A 21,361-nucleotide genomic window follows, 5' to 3' on the forward strand; every position below is an offset into this window, starting at 1 on the left:
CTTCCTTCTCTCCTTCCTTCCTTCCTCTTCCCTCCCTCCGTCCTTCCTTCCTCCCTTTTCTCCTTAATTCCTTCCTCTTTTCGTCCTTACTCCTTTCCTTCCTCCCTTCCTTCTCTCCTTAATTCCTTCCTCTTTTCGTCCTTACTCCTATCCTTCCTTCCTTCCTTCCTTCTCTCCTTAATTCTTCCTCTTTCCGTCTATCCTTCCTTCTCTCCTTAATTCCTTCCTCTTTTCGTCCTTACTCCTTTCCTCCCTTCCTTCTCTCCTCCTTTCCTTCCTTCCTTCTTTACATTCATTATTTCACACTGCTACTGAAACAGCAGTGTGTCTGTGATCTGACCTTTAGTAACCTTTTGCTGACGATCAAACTCAAAGCACGGGAACTGAGGCGAGTCAGTGTTTACTGGTTGTCCACGTTTAAGCTCAGGCTTAAGTGGCATTTCCATCAGGCTTTAGCTACACTGACACCACAAAGGCTTTATTATCTCTTCCCACCCTGCTGGACTTTTACGAGCTAAAGGAGGTTCACAATCCCTCCCTATGATGCAACGGCCGATTTGCAGTCCCCGTTAAAGTCTAAGCACACGGATTTTGTAATGTATACCACAGAGAAGAAAAGTTTTTGAATTTAAGAGTTTTTAAAAGTGATATCTGGACATAAAGTTAGTCATTTCATAATGGAGGGAGGGATTGTTTTTCTATGATATGTGATCGTGCTTAAATTATATTAGGGAGAACTAAGAGGCTGGTTCCCTCCTACCTTCTTTCCTCCCATCTTTCCTTTCTCCCTCCCTTCTTTCCTTCCTTCTTTCCTCTTTTCCTTTCTCCCTCCCTTCCTCCCTCCCTTCCTTTCTCCCACCTTTCCTTCCTCCCTCCCTCCTTTCCTTCCTCCCTCCCTCCTACTTTCCTCCCTTCCTCCCTCTCTCCTCCCTCCCTTCATTCCTTCCTCCCAAAGTTTTTTGAATTTAAGAGTTTTTAAAAGTCATTTCATAATGGAGGGATGGATTGTTTTTCTAAGGTATGTGATCGTGCTTAAATTATATTAGGGAGAAGAACTAAGAGGCTGGTTCCTGATGCCGGTGTTTACTGAAGGGAACTTAAATGAACCAGATGTGCTGTTTCCAGAGGTTGGGTAAGACAACAAACTCGGAAGAATCTCATCACAAAACAATGTTTACAGAGACATGCAAGGAATGGCAGTGATTTGGGAAATGATTGGACCTGGAGTGGGTGTATGCAAACTTCAGACAGCTGTGATGTTAAAAAAAAACAGCAAAGTTATCCATTTATTCTCATGGGAATATCAGCGTCTAGACTTCATAAGTGCTATTCTGTGGTAAAACTACTGCAGGTATCATGGGCATATACTGCAATGATAAGAATAGTATATCTGTGTCTAATCTAATTTAATTCAATTTAGCATAATCAGTCCCTTTCAAATCTTGGAGTTGAATATAGTCCTATATTGTGACACTGCAAGCTGATTTGGATTGAATAAAGGAATCTAATGGCGCTTTTCCACTACACAGTTCCAGCACGACACGACTCGACTCGTTTTTTTTGCTTTCCCACTAGGGATAGTACCTGGTACCTGGTACTGTTTTAGTACCTGCTCTGCTGAGGTTCCAAGCGAGCTGAGCCGATACTAAATGTGACGTCAACAGACTGCCGGCCGCTGATTGGTCAGAAGAGTCGTCGCTGGAAGAGTCATGAGCCGTCTCACTCAAGAATCAAACCCGGCATTTTTAAATACCAACAACAGCGTTACAGCCATACGGCTCAATGTTGTTTCTTTGTGTGTGACAGAAAGCCTCATACAGCAGCAAGTACACCATCACCTCCATGTCCTCCATTGTTTATGTGTTTGTGTTGCGTATAAAACGAAGTCACGGCAGTTTCGCGGAGTATTGCTATGATGACCCCACCCACGTTGAGTAGGTACCTTTTTGTAATGGAAAAGGTCGTTCCTGGAACCGAGTCGAGCCGAGTCGTGCTGGAACTGTGTAGTGGAAAAGCGCCATAATAGGAGGACAGTATAGAAAGATATCCAATAAGGAAATAATATAGAAAATGTTGCAGTTTATTGGAAATGGGATCAAACTAACAGATTCTGTCTTTTTATTCCTAAATCTAAACTAATATCTTACTTTTTTCACCTCTGAACTGAGTGATTTGTACTTGCTATTTTCCTTTTATATGATTAAACTTAAAGATCATTAAGATGTTTTAATTATACGTATTCTTACTTTCCTCCTGTAGTCTTTATCAGTGCATGTTTATCTCTGTACTGTTGGCACTTCTGCAATTTCATGTTACTGTGCAAATGAGCTAAGCTAAGCTGCTAATTATTGACTTGATTCAAGGCTACTGAAAGTGACTCTGTCAAGCTTGGTGTTGATCTTGGGCCTACCGATGACACGTTAAGACTAGATTGAGTCCACGTTCTGTTTTGTCTTCAGTATACTGTGCATCAATCAAAGTAATAGTTCTGCACAAAGACCGCATGGATGCCTCTGAAGACAGGAGAGAAGTTGTAGATGAGAGCCCTCTCTTCTTCCACGGGACTGGAGAAACGATGGTGGTTCTTCATGGCTGGATGAGAGAAAGAAGAAGAAAGGAAGTACAAGAAAAAAAGATGAAGAATGATAGAAATAAAAAGACAAGGCAGAATCTAGTAGAGACGATTTAGCTCGTGTTGAAGCTATTATTTATCTTTCTTATTCTCACTAGTTGAATTTAGCTTGTTATAAATTCAATGAACAATGATTAATTCCGCTCTATCACTTTGTCGGTCTGTCTTTCATTTGTGTGACTACATCCATTATATTATATTTATACTCTGTGTCAACAGTTTAATCATACTGAAAGACTAATTTAAAACTTTAATCTGTCTCTGGATCTGAATCACAGATGTGCTTGTTTCGAGACAGTCATGCTGATTGTCTAATGGTGGTGGTTTTTAACCGTCCTGTTGTCCTTGAGTCAAGGAAGGAAGGAAAGGAAGGATGGAAAGGAGGGAGGAAGGAAGGAAGGGAAGAAGAACGAAGGGAGGAAGGGAGGATGGAAGGGAGGAAGGGAGGATGGAAGGAAGGGAGGAAGGAAAGGAAGGAAGGAAGGAAGGAGGGAGGGAGGGAGAAAAAAAGGGAGGAGGGAGGGAGAGAGAAGGGAAAAGAGGAAGGGAGGAAGGAAGGACAGAGGAAATAAGGAAGGGAGGAAAGAAGGAAAGGAAGGAGGAAGGAAGGAAAGGAGGGAGGAAGGAAGGGAAGAAGAACGAAGGGATGAAGGAAGGAAGGGAGGAAAGGAAGGAAAGGAGGAAGGTAGGAGGGAGGGAGAAGAGAAGGGAGGAGGAAGGGAGAGAGAAAGGAAAAGAGGAAGGGAGGAAGAAAGGACAGAGGAAAGAAGAAAAGGAGGAAGGTAGGAACGAAGGAAGGAAGGTGGATGGAGGAAGGAAAGAAGGAAGGGAGGAAAGAAGGAACAGTCAAAACAGACGGGGTCAATATGGCCCGGGAGGACGACAGGAGTGATTTCGGCTGTGTGCAAGGATGAGTTAGATTCATGACTTGTGAGTTACAGTTATATAAATTTATCATATTGCTTAATTAAAATGCTTCTTTTGTAGGATTGATCAGAGTTGATATGTTAGTGTGTCATCATTATTATCTTATCTCAAATAGGCTACACCTATAATAATGTGGTTATCAGTTACAGGAACATGCCGTGACATCAAACAGACTCATTTATTTGCTTTGTTCATTTTGAATCAGCTCAAATGAGAGGTCCTTAAAATGCTATAGAAAAAAAAAATTGGGCATGCACAAACCGATTACATGTTTGCAAACTCATTTGCTGATTAAATTTATTTGATATGATCAGAGTCTCCAGAACTACTAAAATGAGACTTCGGGGTGAGGTAGTTTTGAAGTTTGAAATGCAATTTTTAAGCCAAAAACAGGCAATAAGTTCGGTAGAGAACAAAGGAAAAATGAAAACGGAGCAAACGCTGTCTGCTAATGAAAACCATGATGTGATCAAAAGCTCCAGAAACCATTTCTGATTGTTTGCAGGCTCATTATAATATGTAAGAAATCCTGTAATTAAAAAAGCGTCATTTAAATTTTCATTTTGGATTTGTTTGAAAAGTTTAACCATAAATACTTATATTATACTTTACTATTACTATATTATATTATTACTTATATATTATATTTTTGCATCAGGAGCCAAATTATGGAGATCTCTGTCGGCTCATGGCCAAATATATTAGTCCACCAAATATTAATTAAATCAGTAACTTCCTGTACTGTACATCTGCTGAGAAACATGCAACAGAAAAATGGACAAACAGTACATATAACAACCTTAATATAAATAATAAAAGATGAATAGACACCACATGTTACCTTCAGAAACAAAGAAGCTGGCAGTGTAGAAGCTGGCTCTTACAGCAGAGCTGGAGTGAACCATGCCAGGCTTATCTATCCACTCAAAGGGGCTTTTCTCCGGATGCCACTGCACGGCGTAAAATGGGTAACGGTAGGCTGAGGATAATCAAGAATAAATGTAAGATAAAAACAAAGATAACTCCCTCATATATAAGAAAATAAGTCTAAATATATTATAAAAAGATTATGGTGTAAAGTCATGTTGACATGTACCTCACATTTTAAAAGACAGTTCACAGATTAAACCTTTATTTTATATTTTCAATCAGTGTTATGTAAGGTGTTGAACAATAAAAGTAAATCATTTTTATCAGCAGGGTTATTATAGTTAATGAAAACTAAGACTAAAACTCAAACTAGCAATGAAAAAATAATTTAGTTAACTGAAATTAAAATAAAAACTACAATTAAAACAAAAAAGAAAACTAAATAAAAACTACAATGAACAATGTAAAACTAACTAAAACTAAACTGAATTGCAGATAAATTCAGCTTCGATGACTTCCTGTCCTGCAGCAGCCGCTATGCTTCGTGGTTAAAGAATGAAATCAAAAAGGACTTGATGATAAAACAGATTGGTGTCACATATTCTTTCATCCTTTTCAGCTTCTACAAGTCAAGGCTTTCTCTTAATACCTGAAAAACTAAGACTAAATAAAAACTAAACAGAAACTAGTCAATTCCTTCAAAATAAAACCAAACTAAAAACTAGTCAATTCCTTCAAAATAAAACCAAACTAAAAACTAGTCAATTCCTTCAAAATAAAACTAAACTAAAACTACTAAATCACACAAGATGAACTCACTAAAACTAAAATGAAATAAAAAAGCAAACTGAAAAACTAAATAAAAATAAAATCTAAAGAAAATTTCAAAACTATAATAGCCTTGTTTATCAGGTGATTTTTTTTTTAGGGTTTGAGGGTAGGGTAGGGCGAATTGAGCTGTCCTTGATAAATGATGTGGCAACGCTGCCATCTAGTGGACAAATGCTGACATTACAGCACTGTGCTATTTGTTAAATTATAATATTTGCATCAAGCAGGGGGGCTATAAATGTGTGTAAGTTTATGGAAATTGTGTAGTGAATAATATAAATTGTATGGCACTCAAACTGTAGAGTCCATCAGTGAGGAACAGTACCTTCCATGGTGGAGATGAACTCTTTCTTTCCATCATTGTTGGTGGATAGGATCTTGTAAAACCTCTTCAGCTTGTTAGTCCGACTGTAGTTCTGTTGGTTAAAAGGAATTGATTTACATTAGTTATCACACCATAAAATGAGATGCTTTACTCACTGTGCATGGGGGAAAAAGAATATAGAAGTAACTGATGTATTGAGGTTTAACCTTTGTGTCATCCTCAGTGTAACTGTAAGAATAGTCAGATGTGGTTTGGTCTACATCAGGGGTGTCAAACTCATTTTCATTCAAGGGCCACAAACAGCCCAATTTGATCTCATGTGGGCCGGATCATTAAAAAGATGGAAGGAAGGAAGGAAGGAAGGAAGGGAGAAAGGACAAAAGGAAGGAAGGAAGGAAGGAAGGAAGGAAGGAAGGAAGGAAAAGAAGGAAGGCAGAAAGGAAGGAATGTGAGAAGGAAAAATAAGGAGAAGGAAGAAAGGACAGGTGGAAGGAAGGAAAGAATAAAAATGAGGAAGGAAGAAAGAAAAGAAAGGAAAGGTTGGAAAAGATGAAAGGGAGAAAGGAAAGATAGAAGGACAGATGGAAGGAAGGAAGGAAGGAAGGAAAAAAAGACAGGGAGGAAAATGGGCCGAAGTGGACCCCTCGGCGGGCCGGTTCTGGCCCACGGGCCGCATGTTTGACACCCCTGGTCTACATGGAACAGCAACATTTAGGCCTTGGGTGTGCATTTACTTTTTAAAACCTTACATACATAGATACTGTATATGAACAATGTGGATTTAAGATGTGTTTTCCTCACTGGATAATAATAATAATAGTAATAATAATACTTTATTTTTGGATAGGGACAGTGCATATTGATGAGCATCGATATTAGACATCTCTGTAAATATGCCGGATTATAGCAAAGTTGCTAATTTGCATCCGTAGTCCCTAGTGAGTAAAATAAATATAAAAAAGAATACAAGTCGAAGAGACAGCAAATAAATAGATAAGATACAAATAAATAAACACACACAGTACAATACAATACACAATCAAGAGGATGTCCAGACAGGATACAGCAATGTAAAAAAGGAGTTCAGTCAGTGTTAAGTCCAGTTAGTGGTTGCTTTTTTGATTCGATTTGAGCCAATGTTTTAGTTGTCCTTTAAAAGAAGAGTATGTGTGGCATTCCCTTATTGTGGAGGGAAGACTATTCCAGATGTCCCCCCCCCCCACTACAGACAACACATTCGACTAATATGATGGATGAACAAATATAAGACAATGATATTAACATCGTTTGATTAGCAGTGTTATTAGTTGGCATACTGTTGAAGTTCCCTTGAGAAATACCTTCTACTGTATGTTCAGCTGCTGTATATTACAACACTATCACTTTAATTTGCAAGGTGACGAAGATAGCATACAGTCACCTACTATACAGTAACAATGCCATACAGTGCAATGAGTATAACTCCCCTTACTTTATGTGCTATGGCATGGTGGCCAAGTGGTAAGGAATTAGTCTTGTAAACCAAAAACCATGGTTCAGTGCCTATCCATGCCTTTAAAAGTTTATGTGAGCATTTAAATAATCCAAAAATCTCATGTGGTTAATTTATCTCATTAGTTTTAAGGACCTGCACACCCACACAGGTGATCTCATTTATCCTGGCTTTTGGCCTTTGGTTATGGTGCAAACAGAGTGAAATCAGCCTGTAAAACAGCATGGGTAGGGTTGTAAACAGACTGCAAAGGTTAGCGTGGTTAGTAACGACAACAACAGCCCGCAAAGCTGTGAATTAGACACTTCACTGTCAGTTATCGTCAGTCACTGTCAGTATCGTTAGTCACTGTCCTTCACTGTCCGCCACTCACTGCATTCAAACAGCATCTCGTCTTCTCTGCTGGTGGTGTAACTTTGTGTGTAGTTATGAAACAAGAGGGGAAAAAACTATATTTCTTGTAATGAGGGGTCTGTCCCACCCCTCTCTTAACCCTCCTGTCGTCCTCCCGGGTCAAATTGACCCCATCTCTTCTTTCCTTCCTTCCTTCCTCCATCTTTCTTTAATTTTTCCTTCATTCTTCCCCTCCTTCCCTCTTTCTTTTGCTCCCCTCTCCTTCCATACTTTTTTCCTCACTTCCTTCCATCCTTACTCCCTTCCTTCCTCCCTCCATCCTTACTCCTTTCCTTCTTTCCTCCCTTCCTCCTTACTCATTTCCTTCCTTTGTTCCTTGCTCCCTCCCTCCCCCCTTCCTTCCTCCTTTCCTTCTTTCAAATTGACCCCATCTCTTCTTTCCTTCCTTCCTTCCTCCATTTTTCTTTAATTTTTCCTTCATTCTACCCCTCCTTCCCTCATTCTTTGCTCCCCCCTCCTTCCATACTTCTTTCCTCACTTCCTTCCATCCTTACTCCCTTCCTTCCTTCCTTCCTCCATCCTTACTCCTTTCCTTCCTTCCTTCCTCTTTTCCTCCTTACTCATTTCCTTATTTCCTCCCTTCCTCCTTACTTATTTCCTTCCTTTGTTCCTTGCTCCCTCCCTCCCTTCTTCCTCCCTCCATCCTTACTCCTTTCCTTCTTTCAAATTGACCCCATCTCTTCTTTCCTTCCTTCCTCCATCTTTCTTTAATTTTTCCTTCATTCTTCCCCTCCTTCCCTCTTTCTTTGCCCCCCCCCTCCTTCCATACTTCTTTCCTCACTTCCTTCCATCCTTACTCCCTTCCTTCCTTCCTTCCTCCATCCTTACTCCTTTCCTTCCTTCCTTCCTCTTTTCCTCCTTACTCATTTCCTTCTTTCCTCCCTTCCTCCTTACTCATTTCCTTCCTTTGTTCCTTGCTCCCTCCCTCCCTCCTTTCCTTCCTCCCTCCATCCTTACTCCTTTCCTTCTTTCAAATTGACCCCATCTCTTCTTTCCTTCCTTCCTCCATCTTTCTTTAATTTTTCCTTCATTCTTCCCCTCCTTCCCTCTTTCCTTGCTCTCCCCTCCTTCCATACTTCTTTCATCACTTCCTTCCACCCTTACTCCCTTCCTTCCTTCCTCCCTTCCTCCTTCCCTCCCTCTTTACACCTTTCAGTCCCTCTTTCCTTCCTTGCTTCCTTCCTTCCTCCTTTACTTCCTTCCTTTACTTCCTCCCTTCCTTCTCTCCTTACTTCTTCCTCCTGTCCTTCCTTGACCCGAGGACAACAGGAGGGTTAAACTGACTAGACAATATAGGGAGTCAATTTCAAAAGTCAAGATTCGACCGGATTGAACTTTGAGCAAAGTAAAGGAGGTGAGTCAATTCACAACCGGAAGCAAATATGTCTGGTCATGTATGGGAAGCAAATTATGGTCCGTCTGCACCAATAGATTGGAACACAATTAATGGCTTTATTTAATTAAACAAAAAAAACTGAAAGACTAATTTGTAATAATTATAATAGACTATTGGCAGCCCTAAGCTCTACACAATTCAACGTCTTTCACACTGGATATAGTTTTGACGATTAAAAAATTAGTTTTTAATGTCGAAGGTTTGTATAATGTATAATTGCACATGGTTTTTGGGTTACAATGGCAATACCTTGTTAGTATATCAAACCACAACCTAACGAGCTCTCCCCTCACTATGTGTGGTGAGGCATGGTGGCCAAGTGGTAAGGCGTTGGTCTTGTAAACCAAAGATCATGGGTTCAACCCCCATCCATGCCTTCAAACTCAATACAAGCTGTTAAATAAGAGAAGTATGATTTGACAAGTCATGGTCTTCATGTGAACAGCTACTTATAGTGGCTTTTACAAATAGGGAAATGCTTTAGAACAGGTGTTTGTGGTTTTACACTCAGTTGAATAATGATGATTATGCACAGCCCCACTAATTCTGACATGAGAACGGTGTCAAAAGACTGAGACTTAGTTTTCATTTGTTTGATGATCTGAAGAAGGGGGAAAAAATCAAGTGGAGCAGAAAATACCTGCATAGACAGACTCCAGCTGTGGAAGTTGGAAGTGATGTTTTCCTCAGCCAGAGACTGCAGCAGATCCTTCGGAAACCCTCGGAACAAACGGCTGGATTGGGCCGCTGACAATGAAATAGTGATGTTCAGAAAATTTAGGAACACAATATAGAGATAATGAAAAGTCTATGCAAGATGTATATAGAAGATCTACAAGATATAGCATCATTAATGCTATACTGGAGTCTTTGGACAGTTGGATTAGAAGAGGAGTGACTGCACAAAGTATGGTTTAATGATTACTCCTTCAACTTAATTTAGAGATGTGAACACAAATGTGGCTGTATTAAAAACTGAATTAAAAGCAGAACTTAAATTTACCCTGACATTTAGGCTTGTGTGCTACTGAAAGTGATTTCCTTTCTCATTTGCATAGGATCCACCCACATTTCGCCACACAGAAAACCATGAGCGAAACTGCTGGGAGTCCAACACGAATCACTTCTTCTTCTTTGTTGAAGTTTGCTTGCAATGTGATCAGATCTCAAATGTGCAAATAAACTGTGTAGAGTTGACATATGATAAACTTGTTCCTGATCATGGAAACTACTGCAATGAATGAATGTCATTAATTCCTGACTCTGTTATTGACTCTGAGTTTCTGCATTACTTCAACTTTATTTATATATCACTTTAAAACAACGCAGGAACATAAAACAATTAACAGGAATTAAGTATTAAAATAATTGTATTAAAATAACTAAAGAACAAACAAACCATAAAACACTATTACTCATAACTTGTGTTGTGTGTGCTTTAACTGGAAGGAAGAGGTGGAGATAGGTGACCTTCCAACTTTATGTGAAATGTTTTTCCTACAAAATATGATCACACTATGCAGATTGTATTTATACCTGGCTGACATCTGATGGTGATGCAAACCTGACCAGCTACAAATGTGGTCTTTGTGTTCATGTTTGCTGAAGTTTGCCTGCAATATGATCAGATCTGAAATATGCAAATAAACTAGGCAGAGATGATATATGATAACATTGTTCCTGGTTAACTGCCACAATGAATGAATGCCATTAATTCCTAACTCAGTTTTTGTAATGGAGGGCTTTGAGCTTGTGCTACTATGTATAACTTATGTTCTGTGTGCTTTAACTCGAAGGAAGAGGGTTAGGGTTAGGAGAGGTGGAGATAAGTGACCTTTCAACTTTATGGGAAATGATCACGCAATGTAAATTGTATTTATACCTGGCTGACATCTGATCACAATGCAAGCCTGACCAGCTCCAAATGTGGTCTGACCAATCTGATCCTGTTACAACTTCCATTTACACTTTCTATTAACATGTATTTCTCCTTGTCCAGATAATGCATACAAACATTAGTGAATGAAGTAACACTAAATTGCCCATTTTATTTGCATGGGCTCCACCCACATCACCCTACATCGCACCATGGGTGATACTGCTGTGGGTCAAAAAGGAGTCCCAGTGGTAAAGAACAGGCAGGTAGGATTAATTGCTCTTTTGTAATTTTTGAGGAGGATTTCTATAAAAGAAATCCCACACCAAATGTCAAAAGGAAATTTTATTATATAATGTTCTTGGTTCACTACTAAGGAACTAGTGAATCTCACAGTTTCAGGCCTAAAATAGCTCTCTTGCTGAGTAACAGCAGTTAGACAGGTTTGTTGCAACAGCTTCCTGTGAGACACAGGTTTATCAACCAGGAAGTTTGAAGGCTTGAGAAACATCTTTGAGCCAAGAAGTGGAAAAGGAAGAAATAATATGGGTTTGTGTGAGAATAGAGAAGGAAATTAGTGTAAACTGAGAAAAAAAGCCTAGAAGCAAAGAGAATAGGAAAAAAGAAAAACAAAGTGTTCCTCTTTATGATGAAAGGTTGCTGGGGAGGAAGAGAGAAGGATACCTGGTGTGAGAGTGAGAGGTAGAGCCACAGCCTTGGTATCAGTGAGGGTCAGCAGGTTTTTATTGGCTGTGAGGACAGTCAGCTGCTGGAAACCCTGACAAGTTCCCCAGATAGGAAAGTAGTCTCCAGCATCGTTGGCCTGCGGGGGGAAAAGAGTGTGAGCAACGAGAAGGTAACGCCAGTTTTTAAACGAAACTTTCACCTACAAGCCAAGTGCTTCACTTTCATACAGTTGCACACAATCAATCCCTCTCTCTCTTTTTTTTGCTATCCCTCCACTGTAGCCCATCAAGGATCACATAATAATAATAATACATTTTATTTATAACGCGCTTTTACAAGTGCTCAACGACGCTTACAAGTAAAAACAACATGAAATGAGAAGAACAAACAATATAGAAGGTTAAAAAGACATAAAATGAGAAGACTCAACTTGTTTTTGCTGCCCCCAAGTGGTAGAAAATATCAAAATGAAAAGAGGATAAAAGAACAGTTTACAGGTTAAAAGCCAGTTTAAAAAGGTGTGTTTTTAGGAGTGATTTGAAGGTGTGGGAGTCTGTACAGTCTGTGATGGGTTTGGGGAGTGAATTGCAGAGGGTCGGGGCAGCAGTGGAGAAGGCTCTGTCCCCCCAAGTTCGGTGCTTGGTCCGAGGGGGTAGGGCAAGGAGATTTCCCTCTGAGGATCGGAGGGCAGGGGAGGGGGTGTAATGGTGGAGCAGGTCTGTGAGGTAGGTGGGGGCCAGGTTGTTAAGTGATTGGTGAGTGGGACTATCTGGGAAACAAAAAAGGGAATTTCTTTCTATAAAAAAAAAAGAAAAAAGAAAAAGACTATATTTGAAAGATACCCACTTATCTAACTTCGACTGCTGAAGCTTCAGACTGTATTACTACTTCTGCACAGTGGATTTTCTCCCCCATCACTTACATTGGAATTACATCAGTATAAAAAAAACCCCCACTCATACTGAGATGTCACGTCATCTTGTAAGTCGGTTATCCAAGTATTACCTTCAGAGCGAGGTTATAAAAGATCTTTGCGGCTCGACTGAACTGGGATGTCTGAATGTCTACATCTCCTCCCGGCAGCAGCAACCTGAGCAGACACGTTAAACATGTTAAACATTTAGTTAGCATGCAGGGAAATGCTGCTAGGAAGCTAATAGTGGTTAATATCACTTTTTTCACATCTTAAACTCGTGTCTAAACATGACTAAATATGATCATTTAGGTTCTTGTTCTGTGTGAGCTCGCCAAACCAAATTCCTATCAATTATGTTTAAAGGCCAATAAAGTATTAAAACCCATAAATACAACATGTTGTCACCCTCTTTGCCTGATAACCACTTCTAGCTAATTATATTGTTTTGGCTTGTATAACAGTAACTAATGTAGTGTGCCTCATAAGCTAACATTAGCATGGGATCATCCCTATGTTCCCCGGGTCCTATGTTCCCCGGGGAACATAGGGATGATCCTGTCTACAGTTAGCCAGTTAGCTGTGTTAGCAGCCGAATTAGCCGCCGAGTTAGTCGCCGAGCTAGCCGCCGAATTAGCAGCCGAGTTAGCCGCCGAGCTAACAGCGGGGTTAGCCGCTGAGCTAGCAACGGAGTTAGCCGCGATCAGGGAACACAGGACCCGGGGAACATAGGTACGTTCTCCATTAGCATCACTTATGGCAGAAATCTAATGTTTATATTAATCTTCCCTCATGATGAAACATTGCTGATTGACCTTGTTAGCCTGTCACTCTTTTAGCTAGCAAACTATGCTACATCCTGCTGTTAGAGCTTCTGACCAGATTTAGCAACACATCTACTATAATGTAAGTGTTTTAATCACGACTTTTTATGTTATTTTTCTATTGTGAATACGACTAAATGCCAAATGAATGAAAACCTGTAGAACAATGTAAAGCAGCAGCCTGGCAGAGACTTCTTGATTTGTGTCATTTTTTTGACTTACGGCAGCAAAACACAGCCAGCGTGTCATAAAAGAGCTCCACAAAGCAGAAAACCAAAGAACCTCGGTGAACTCACCCATTTATTGAGTTGAATATCTTTGCATATTCTTCTTCTGTGCGATTGATTCTGGTGAGCAAATAATGAAGAGAAAGACAGATAATGGTTAAAGCCATTAAGTATCCAAGACAATGGACCATGTAATGAATCACTCTGGTTTGAAGCAGGAGATAAACGTCTACACACACAGGGACATTTCATGCATGGCCAACAATGAAAAATGATCATGCATGAATGGAAATATAGACATTTTTCATTTGAATTCATGTAATCTCAAAACTTCACAGGTATTTAATCTGTATTAATACTCAGGTCTAATACCATTTATTTTATTAATAATCACTATTATGACACAGACAAAGGAGAATAGGACTATGGTAAGCTAAGACACCTCTTCTGTCTTTAATCTATTACTGTGCATACATTACATCTAATATGTATCTAAAAGTACCTCCATAGATATATGACTTTAATATTTTAAGAGATGTAAAAAAACAACATTTTGCATTAATGGACAAACGGCAGTTTTAATATAAGTCATCATGTTTCTTTCTAGGTGAACTACTGACAGACATCCCTCTCATCTGCACCGGCTCCGCCTCCATCAAACCTCATCAGTTGTTGGGCACCATGACTGACATGGCTATGACTCAGATAGGGGATCACAGTTCAATGAAGGTTTCAAATCAGGATTTAATGCTCTTTTAGTATTTCTCTAGCAGGATTCCTATAAAAGGAATCCCTCCTCTGATGTTAAAAAGCAAATATTGTTCATATCCTAATAGAAATGAGGTGTACCACATTCAGAAAGCTCATAATGTGCAAGGTATTACAAGTGTGCAGATGACATAATGGACACACTCTGACTCTGCATTTAACCCTGTATTGTATATATATTAAGCAAAATGTAGATTAAATGTGTCATATGAACTCATATAAGCCTTTACATTTAACACTGGCCTCTCTAACTTCTCGTCAGTAAAAAGGAATGCAGATCTTTCTGAGTACACATTTCTTTATAATCCTTAGACCCTTGATTTATGAAAATTGCTAGACTGCCTTGACTCATTTTTAAGGTTACAGTTGATTTTAAAAAATGGCCACAACAACTAAAAAAGTCTGTAGTGAGTATTGTACTACTACAAAGTCACATGTTGTGTCTGCAATGAAACATAATCCCTTACAACCATCAGCAGACACATTGCTTTCTCTTCAACAATACATCTAATATGTATCTCAAAGTACCTTCACAGATATATGACTTTAATATTTTAAGATGTAAAAAAAAACAACAACATTTAGCATTAACAGACAAAAGGCGGTTTTAATATAACTCATCATGTTTCTTTCTAGGTGAACTACTGACAGACATCCCTCTCATCTGCACCGGCTCCGCCTCCATCAAACCTCATCAGTTGTTGGGCACCAAGACTGACATGGCTGTGACTCAGATAGGGGATCACAGTTCAGACCATGGTTTCAGTCAGGATTTAATGCTCTTTTAGTATTTCTCTAGCAGGATTCCTATAAAAGGAATCCCCCTCTTGTTGTTGAAAAGTAAATATTGTTCATATCCTGATAAATATGACTTATACCACATTTAAACAGCTGATAATGTGCAAGGTCTTGCAAGTGTGCAGATGACATAATGGACACACTCTGACTCTGCATTTCATCCTAACTATGTATTAAGACATGCATAGATTCATATAAGCCCTTGCATTTAACACTAGTCTCTCTAACTTCTCTTCAGTAAAAAGGAATGCAGATCTTTATGAGCACACATTTCTGTATTTATAATCCTTATAGTCTTATGATGAATTCCAGCATGAAGATTTCAACGATTTATGGAAACTTTGAATTTCTAGACTGCTTTGACACATTTTTAAGGTTATAGTCGCTTTTTAAAATGCCCACAATAATTTAAAAAAGACTCTAGTCAAATTTGTAATGAGTATTGTACTGCTACATGTTGTGTGTGCAATCAAAGATAATCCCTTATAACCATAAACAGAAACATTTCTTTCACTTTAACAATGCTAGTGGGAACCTTTATAAAGACATTCTACTGAAAAACCACTAAAAGTACATTAACTCCCTCCAAGACAAGCCTTCAAATTGTGATCCTTATTTCACTCACAGCAGTATCAGTCATGGTGCTGATTTTGAGGGCTGGTCTGATCAAAAGGCAGTTTTAATATAACTCATCATGTTTCTTTCTAGGTGAACTACTGACAGACATCCCTCTCATCTGCACCGGCTCCGCCTCCATCAGACCTCATCAGTTGTTGGGCACCATGACTGACATGGCTGTGACTCAGATAGGGGATCACAGTTCAATGAAGGTTTCAAATCAGGATTTAATGCTCTTTTAGTATTTCTCTAGCAGGATTCCTATAAAAGGAATCCCTCCTCTAATGTTAAAAAGCAAATATTGTTCATATCCTAATAGAAATGAGTTGTATCACATTCAAAAAGCTCATAATGTGCAAGGTATTACAAGTGTGCAGATGACATAATAAACACACTCTGACTCTGCATTTAACCCTGTATTGTATATATATTAAGCAAAATGTAGATTAAATGTGGTTCATATGAACTCATATAAGCCTTTACATTTAACACTGGCCTCTCTAACTTCTTTTCAGTAAAAAGGAATGCAGATCTTTCTGAGTACACATTTCTTTATAATCCTTAGACCCTTGATTTATGAAAATTGCTAGACTGCCTTGACTCATTTTTAAGGTTACAGTTGATTTTAAAAAAATGGCCACAACAACTAAAAAAGTCTGTAGTGAGTATTGTACTACTACAAAGTCACATGTGTCTGAAATGAAACATAATCCCTTACAACCATCAGCAGACACATTGCTTTCTCTTCAACAATACATCTAATATGTATCTCAAAGTACCTTCACAGATATATGACTTTAATATTTTAAGATGTAAAAAAACCAAACATTGTGCATTAATAGACAAAAGGCGGTTTTAATATAACTCATCATGTTTCTTTCTAGGTGAACTACTGACAGACCCCTTTCATCTGCACCGGCTCCGCCTCCATCAAACCTCATCAGTTGTTGGGCACCATGACTGACATGGCTGTGACTCAGATAGGGGATCACAGTTCAGATATGGTTTCAGTCAGGATTTAATGCTCTTTTAGTATTTCTCTAGCAGGATTCCTATAAAAGGAATCCCCCTCTTGTTGTTAAAAAGTAAATATTGTTCATATCTTGATAAATATGACTTATGCCACATTTAAACAGCTCATAATGTGCAAAGTCTTGGAAGTGTGCAGATGACATAATGGACACACTCTGACTCTGCATTTCATCCTAACTATGTATTAAGACATGCATAGATTCATATAAGCCCTTACATTTAACACTAGTCTCTCTAACTTCTCTTCAGAAAAAAGAATACAGATCTTTATGTGCACACATTTCTGTATTTATAATCCTTAGATTCTTATGATGAATTTCAGCATGAAGATTTCAACGATGTATGAAAACTTTGAATTGCTAAATTGCTTTAACACATTTTTAAGGTTATAGTCGCTTTTTAAAATGCCCACAATAATTTAAAAAAGACTCTAGTCAAATCTGTAATGAGTATTGTCCTGCTACATGTTGTGTGTGCAATCAAAGATAATCCCTTATAACCATCAGCAGACACACTGCTTTCTTTTTAACACTGCCAGTGAGACCCTTTATTAAGAATTTCTACCTAAAAACCACTAAAAGTACATTAACTCCCTCCAAGACAAGCCTTCAAATTGTGATCCTTATTCCACTCACAGCAGTATCAGTCATGGTGCTGATTTTGAGGGCTGGTCTGATCAAAAGGCGGTTTTGATATAACTCATCATGTTTCTTTCTAGGTGAACTACTGACAGACATCCCTCTCATCTGCACCGGCTCCGCCTCCATCAAACCTCATCAGTTGTTGGGCACCATGACTGACATGGCTGTGACTCAGATAGGGGATCACACTTGAATAGAGATTTCAGTCAGGATTTAATGCTCTTTTAGTATTTCTCTAGCAGGATTCCTATAAAAGGAATCCCTCCTCTGATGTTGAAAAGTAAATATTGTTCATATCTTGATAAATATGACTTATACCACATTTAAATAGCTCATAATGTGCAAGGTCTTACAAGTGTGCAGATGACATAATGGACACACTCTGACTCTGCATTTCATCCTAACTACTAGGAAAACATACATTCATATAAGCCTCTACATTCAACACTAGCCTCTCTAACTTCTCTTCAGTAAAAAGGAAAGCAGATCTTTATGAGCACACATTTCTGTATTTATAATCCTTGCATTCTTATGATGAATTTCAGCATGAAAATTTCAACGATGTATGAAAACTTTGAATTGCTAAACTGCTTTGACTAATTTTTACAGTTATAGTTGCTTTTTAAAATGCCCTAAATAATTAAATAAGACTATAATCACATCTGTACTGCGCATTGTACTGCTACATAGTCACATGTTGTGTGTGCATTCAAAGATAATCCCTTATAACCATCAGCAGACACACTGCTTTCTTTTTAACAATGCCAGTGAGACCCTTTATTAAGAATTTCTACCTGAAAAGTGCATTAACTCCCACCAAGACAAGCTTTCAAATTGTGATCCTTATTCCACTCACAGCAGTATCAGTCATGGTGCTGATTTTGTGGGCTGGTCTGATTGTGGGCGGTCACCATGCAATGAGAGGGGTATGACTGTCTGTAGCTTGCCAAGAAAGAAGTATGATGATGAGATATTATATGACAGCCTTCTACAGTGTCTTTACTGAAAGCAGCTGTGGTTGACAATTGATGAGAACACTGTAGTAGTAGCTCTCTGTAGTAGTGGAGTAGAGTAAAACAGGAAAGATAGTGATAATAAAAGGGATAAAAGCCTCTGAAGAGCTGAGGATCTGATGATAATTCTCTGTGGCTTTGTCACTATGAAACTCTTTCACATCACACAGAATCACTATCTACTGATACTGATACTGATACTGTACAGATTGAATTCGCTGGTTTTAATCTAACATTCAGAAACTCAATGTTCCCAACTTCCTGCACTCTTGTTTGTTCTAAACATGAAAGTCTTTAAATGTGATAACTTAGTGTAAATGTAAGCATTGTTTTTAACTCTAGCTAAAAACTACATGGGTTCTTTGTTGTTATACTTCACATTTTGCCCAGAAAAAAGGAGGCACAACAGGAAAACTCTATAGGCGCGTTTCCACTGCAGGAACTTCAGGGTAATTTTATGGGGCCAGCCCCGTTGGTGCGTGTCTCCACTGCAGGAACCTCCCCCACAGGGCCATTTACAGGAACTTTTAAGGGGGCCAACGGAGTACCTACTCCAGGGTAGGTACTCCGTTGGCCCTGAAAAGCTCCTGGGTGGGGCTTGAGGTTAACCCGGCGCTGATTGGCTAAACCTAGAGCAGGCTCTGACGCCATCAGAAAGCACCAAAACAACCAGCATTTTTAAAATCCAGCAGAAGGGGAGCATTAGCCTCGCAGACACCGCTGCAAACAACAAGAAAACAGCAAGATGTACGGCAAATGGACCGATGATGAGGTGCAGGCATTGATTGCCGTCTACGATACCGAAGAGATTCAGAGGAGTTTTGTAATCGCACAACAATTACGTGGCGATCAAAACTCATGACGTCACCGAGGGGTCCTACTCTGCAGTGGAGACACGGCCACTGGGAGGGCGGTCCCTGTAGAAGTTCCTACCCCCTCCTTTTACCAGGAACTCCTGCAGTGGAAACGCGGCTTATGCTAGTTTACATCAGAATGCAGTTGAGGGTTCGGTCTAATTACTGGTGGAGACCCATCAACAAGAACTTGGCCCCAGGGCCCCTTTGACAAGTTAATCTATCAATGCTCTTACATAAAACAGGTATTACTGAGGGGCTTCCACCTGGTCCCTACCTGATGGGAACAACCCTGGCCCCAGACCCCTCCAGGTATTTGACGTATGAGGCGGCGATGTAAGAGGAGCCACGTGCAAACTGGTCACCTGGGAGATTTTCCTGTGCCAACACACCTATAAAAGACAGCAAGCAGATAACATTATAACACAGATACATATAAAGGTTAATGCCGCATGGTTGAAGAATTCTTTACACTCAATGGTTTTGAGGAGAAAAACACCAAAGCAGTTTTCAAGAGATCATATGACCTGCAGGTATTGACTTGTTCAGTCTTGTGACACGTGTGTCTCCCTAAAGAGTGTGTGCCTCCTTTTGGGTTTTCCAGAAAGGTCTCTAGAATATTACATCATGATTCATATTCATTGTAAATGCAGTTTACTAACACAAAATAACCTCCTTCGCCCACACACACACACACACACACACACACACACACACACACACACACACACACACACAATAAATAATTAATATAACTATACAACTTAAAGGAAGAATAGAGAGGACTTATTCAGCATTTGGTGCATTTTCATACTCCAAAACTGCCCAATACACTCAGCTTAACAAGTGTTTTTAATCTGAATTAGAACACAGTGAAAGATACTCATGAGATACCACTTCTTTCTAGATCAAAGTATTTTTAGACACCCTGCTGCCAAACAAACAAGTTACCAAGGTGACACAGTCTGAGTCCAGTATCACAGTACAATGTAACACAAATGTACTTTACTCATAACCACAAGTCATGAGTCACGGCAGTGGTTTGGGAACTTTGTTGAGTTCTTCTAACCACGATGATTCAAGTAGATTCATTCAAGCCTGAAATGTTTTAATGTCGCAACACCCTGATGCTTATCAAGAAAGTCCATTTTTAATGTGTCTACACTACAGGCCAGAAATAAGGTTCAAGTAGCTTACAGTCCCTCTGCTCACATAATTCACTCAAAGGTACAAAGATATGCAGACCAACCTGAAACTCCTGTTCGAGTATGGTTGATAAAATAAACATACGTCACCCTCATTGTAAACATACCTCTCCCTGTTTATCATGACATAACATCACGGAAAGACAAATCAAACATAACTGCAGCAGCCTTTCATCCATTCATACCTCTTACTCACTGCTCTAATCTGCTCAAATATATTACTATATATGTGTCCTGTGGTATTTTTGCGTTGAAACACAACCTTAATAATAATAAATATACACAGGCATACACAAACACACCAGGAAGCAGAAGAAATACAGTAGAGAGAAACGTTGGTTACTGTCTTGACAACCTAATACAGGTTGCCTAGTACGCACGCACGCACGCGCACGCACACACACACATACACCTTTTTCTCGAACATTCCCGATGATAGTTACATAAGTGAAATAATAATCCGACACGCGCAGCCGGACACGCACAGCTGTTAATGGGGTTGAATCTTACCGATGACCGGCCGGTAATTGAGGTTCTGGCTTCTCCCGGCCGCGCACAGAGGCGGACCGTACCAGAGGCAGGCGGACAGCACCGCAAACACCGCTGCAGCCGGACGACACATCCAAAAAAACACAGCGTGCAGTGTTAATAAACCGCTTGAGATGAAGGATGCAGGCTGGAGTTTGGGCGGTGTTAGGTTTAACAGGCAGATAAGATAAAGGTAAATAACACGCAGGAGCAACGGTGTAATAAAAGGTGTAAATGGTCCGCTTCAGTCTTCAGTCTGAGTGATGATGCTGCGTGACTGGAGACTGCTGTCCTCTTCTGGTCTGTGTCTCTACTATCTGCCTCTGTTCAGGCTTATGTAGCCAGACCTAATCCATAGAAACAGATCAGACAGATCAGCTGCTTCTTATCCCAGTCTATAGAGAAGCATGCAGCACACGTGGTGGGAGATATAGGCTTTTCATATTCTTTGCTTGAAAGTATAAAGATATAAATTAATGTAAAAACGATT

The 21,361-nt window shown here is 39.5% G+C and overlaps 1 protein-coding gene and 6 non-coding genes across 7 annotated transcripts; 6 read left to right on the top strand and 1 right to left on the bottom strand.

Annotated features, from left to right (window-relative positions):
* Positions 1-2,312: 2,312 nt before the first annotated feature.
* Positions 2,313-20,969, bottom strand: zgc:171566. The gene is made up of 9 exons (XM_053316713.1): positions 20,854-20,969; positions 19,416-19,530; positions 13,484-13,534; positions 12,456-12,540; positions 11,448-11,586; positions 9,528-9,634; positions 5,586-5,676; positions 4,401-4,538; positions 2,313-2,592 (listed from the first exon to the last, which is right to left on the bottom strand). The coding sequence occupies exons 1-9, from the start codon at positions 20,963-20,965 to the stop codon at positions 2,471-2,473; spliced, it is 960 nt and encodes a 319-aa protein (XP_053172688.1). The 5' UTR covers positions 20,966-20,969; the 3' UTR covers positions 2,313-2,470.
* trnat-ugu (transfer RNA threonine (anticodon UGU)) lies at positions 9,193-9,264 on the top strand. Its single transcript has one exon. It is a non-coding gene; the product is annotated as a tRNA-Thr (tRNA).
* Positions 14,154-14,210, top strand: LOC128356337 (U7 small nuclear RNA). Its single transcript, XR_008321186.1, has one exon. It is a non-coding gene; the product is annotated as a U7 small nuclear RNA (small nuclear RNA).
* Positions 14,951-15,007, top strand: LOC128356325 (U7 small nuclear RNA). Its single transcript, XR_008321175.1, has one exon. It is a non-coding gene; the product is annotated as a U7 small nuclear RNA (small nuclear RNA).
* Positions 15,821-15,877, top strand: LOC128356338 (U7 small nuclear RNA). Its single transcript, XR_008321187.1, has one exon. It is a non-coding gene; the product is annotated as a U7 small nuclear RNA (small nuclear RNA).
* Positions 16,612-16,668, top strand: LOC128356336 (U7 small nuclear RNA). The gene has a single exon (XR_008321185.1). It is a non-coding gene; the product is annotated as a U7 small nuclear RNA (small nuclear RNA).
* Positions 17,480-17,536, top strand: LOC128356315 (U7 small nuclear RNA). Its single transcript, XR_008321165.1, has one exon. It is a non-coding gene; the product is annotated as a U7 small nuclear RNA (small nuclear RNA).
* Positions 20,970-21,361: the final 392 nt, after the last annotated feature.

Source organism: Scomber japonicus, chromosome 3 (genome assembly GCF_027409825.1).
Source record: "Scomber japonicus isolate fScoJap1 chromosome 3, fScoJap1.pri, whole genome shotgun sequence".
Lineage (NCBI taxonomy): Eukaryota > Metazoa > Chordata > Actinopteri > Scombriformes > Scombridae > Scomber > Scomber japonicus.

What these genes read in the sequence shown, in the direction of transcription:
- zgc:171566 (XM_053316713.1), bottom strand. Translation starts at nt 20,965, where the DNA reads ATGTGTCGTCCGGCTGCAGCGGTGTTTGCGGTGCTGTCCGCCTGCCTC. An exon ending in CAATTACCGGCCGGTCATCG is followed by an intron (nt 19,531 to 20,853) that starts GTAAGATTCAAC and finishes TGTCTTTTATAG; the next exon opens with GTGTGTTGGCACAGGAAAAT. An exon ending in ACCTCTCACTCTCACACCAG is followed by an intron (nt 9,635 to 11,447) that starts GTATCCTTCTCT and finishes TTTCATTGTCAG; the next exon opens with CGGCCCAATCCAGCCGTTTG.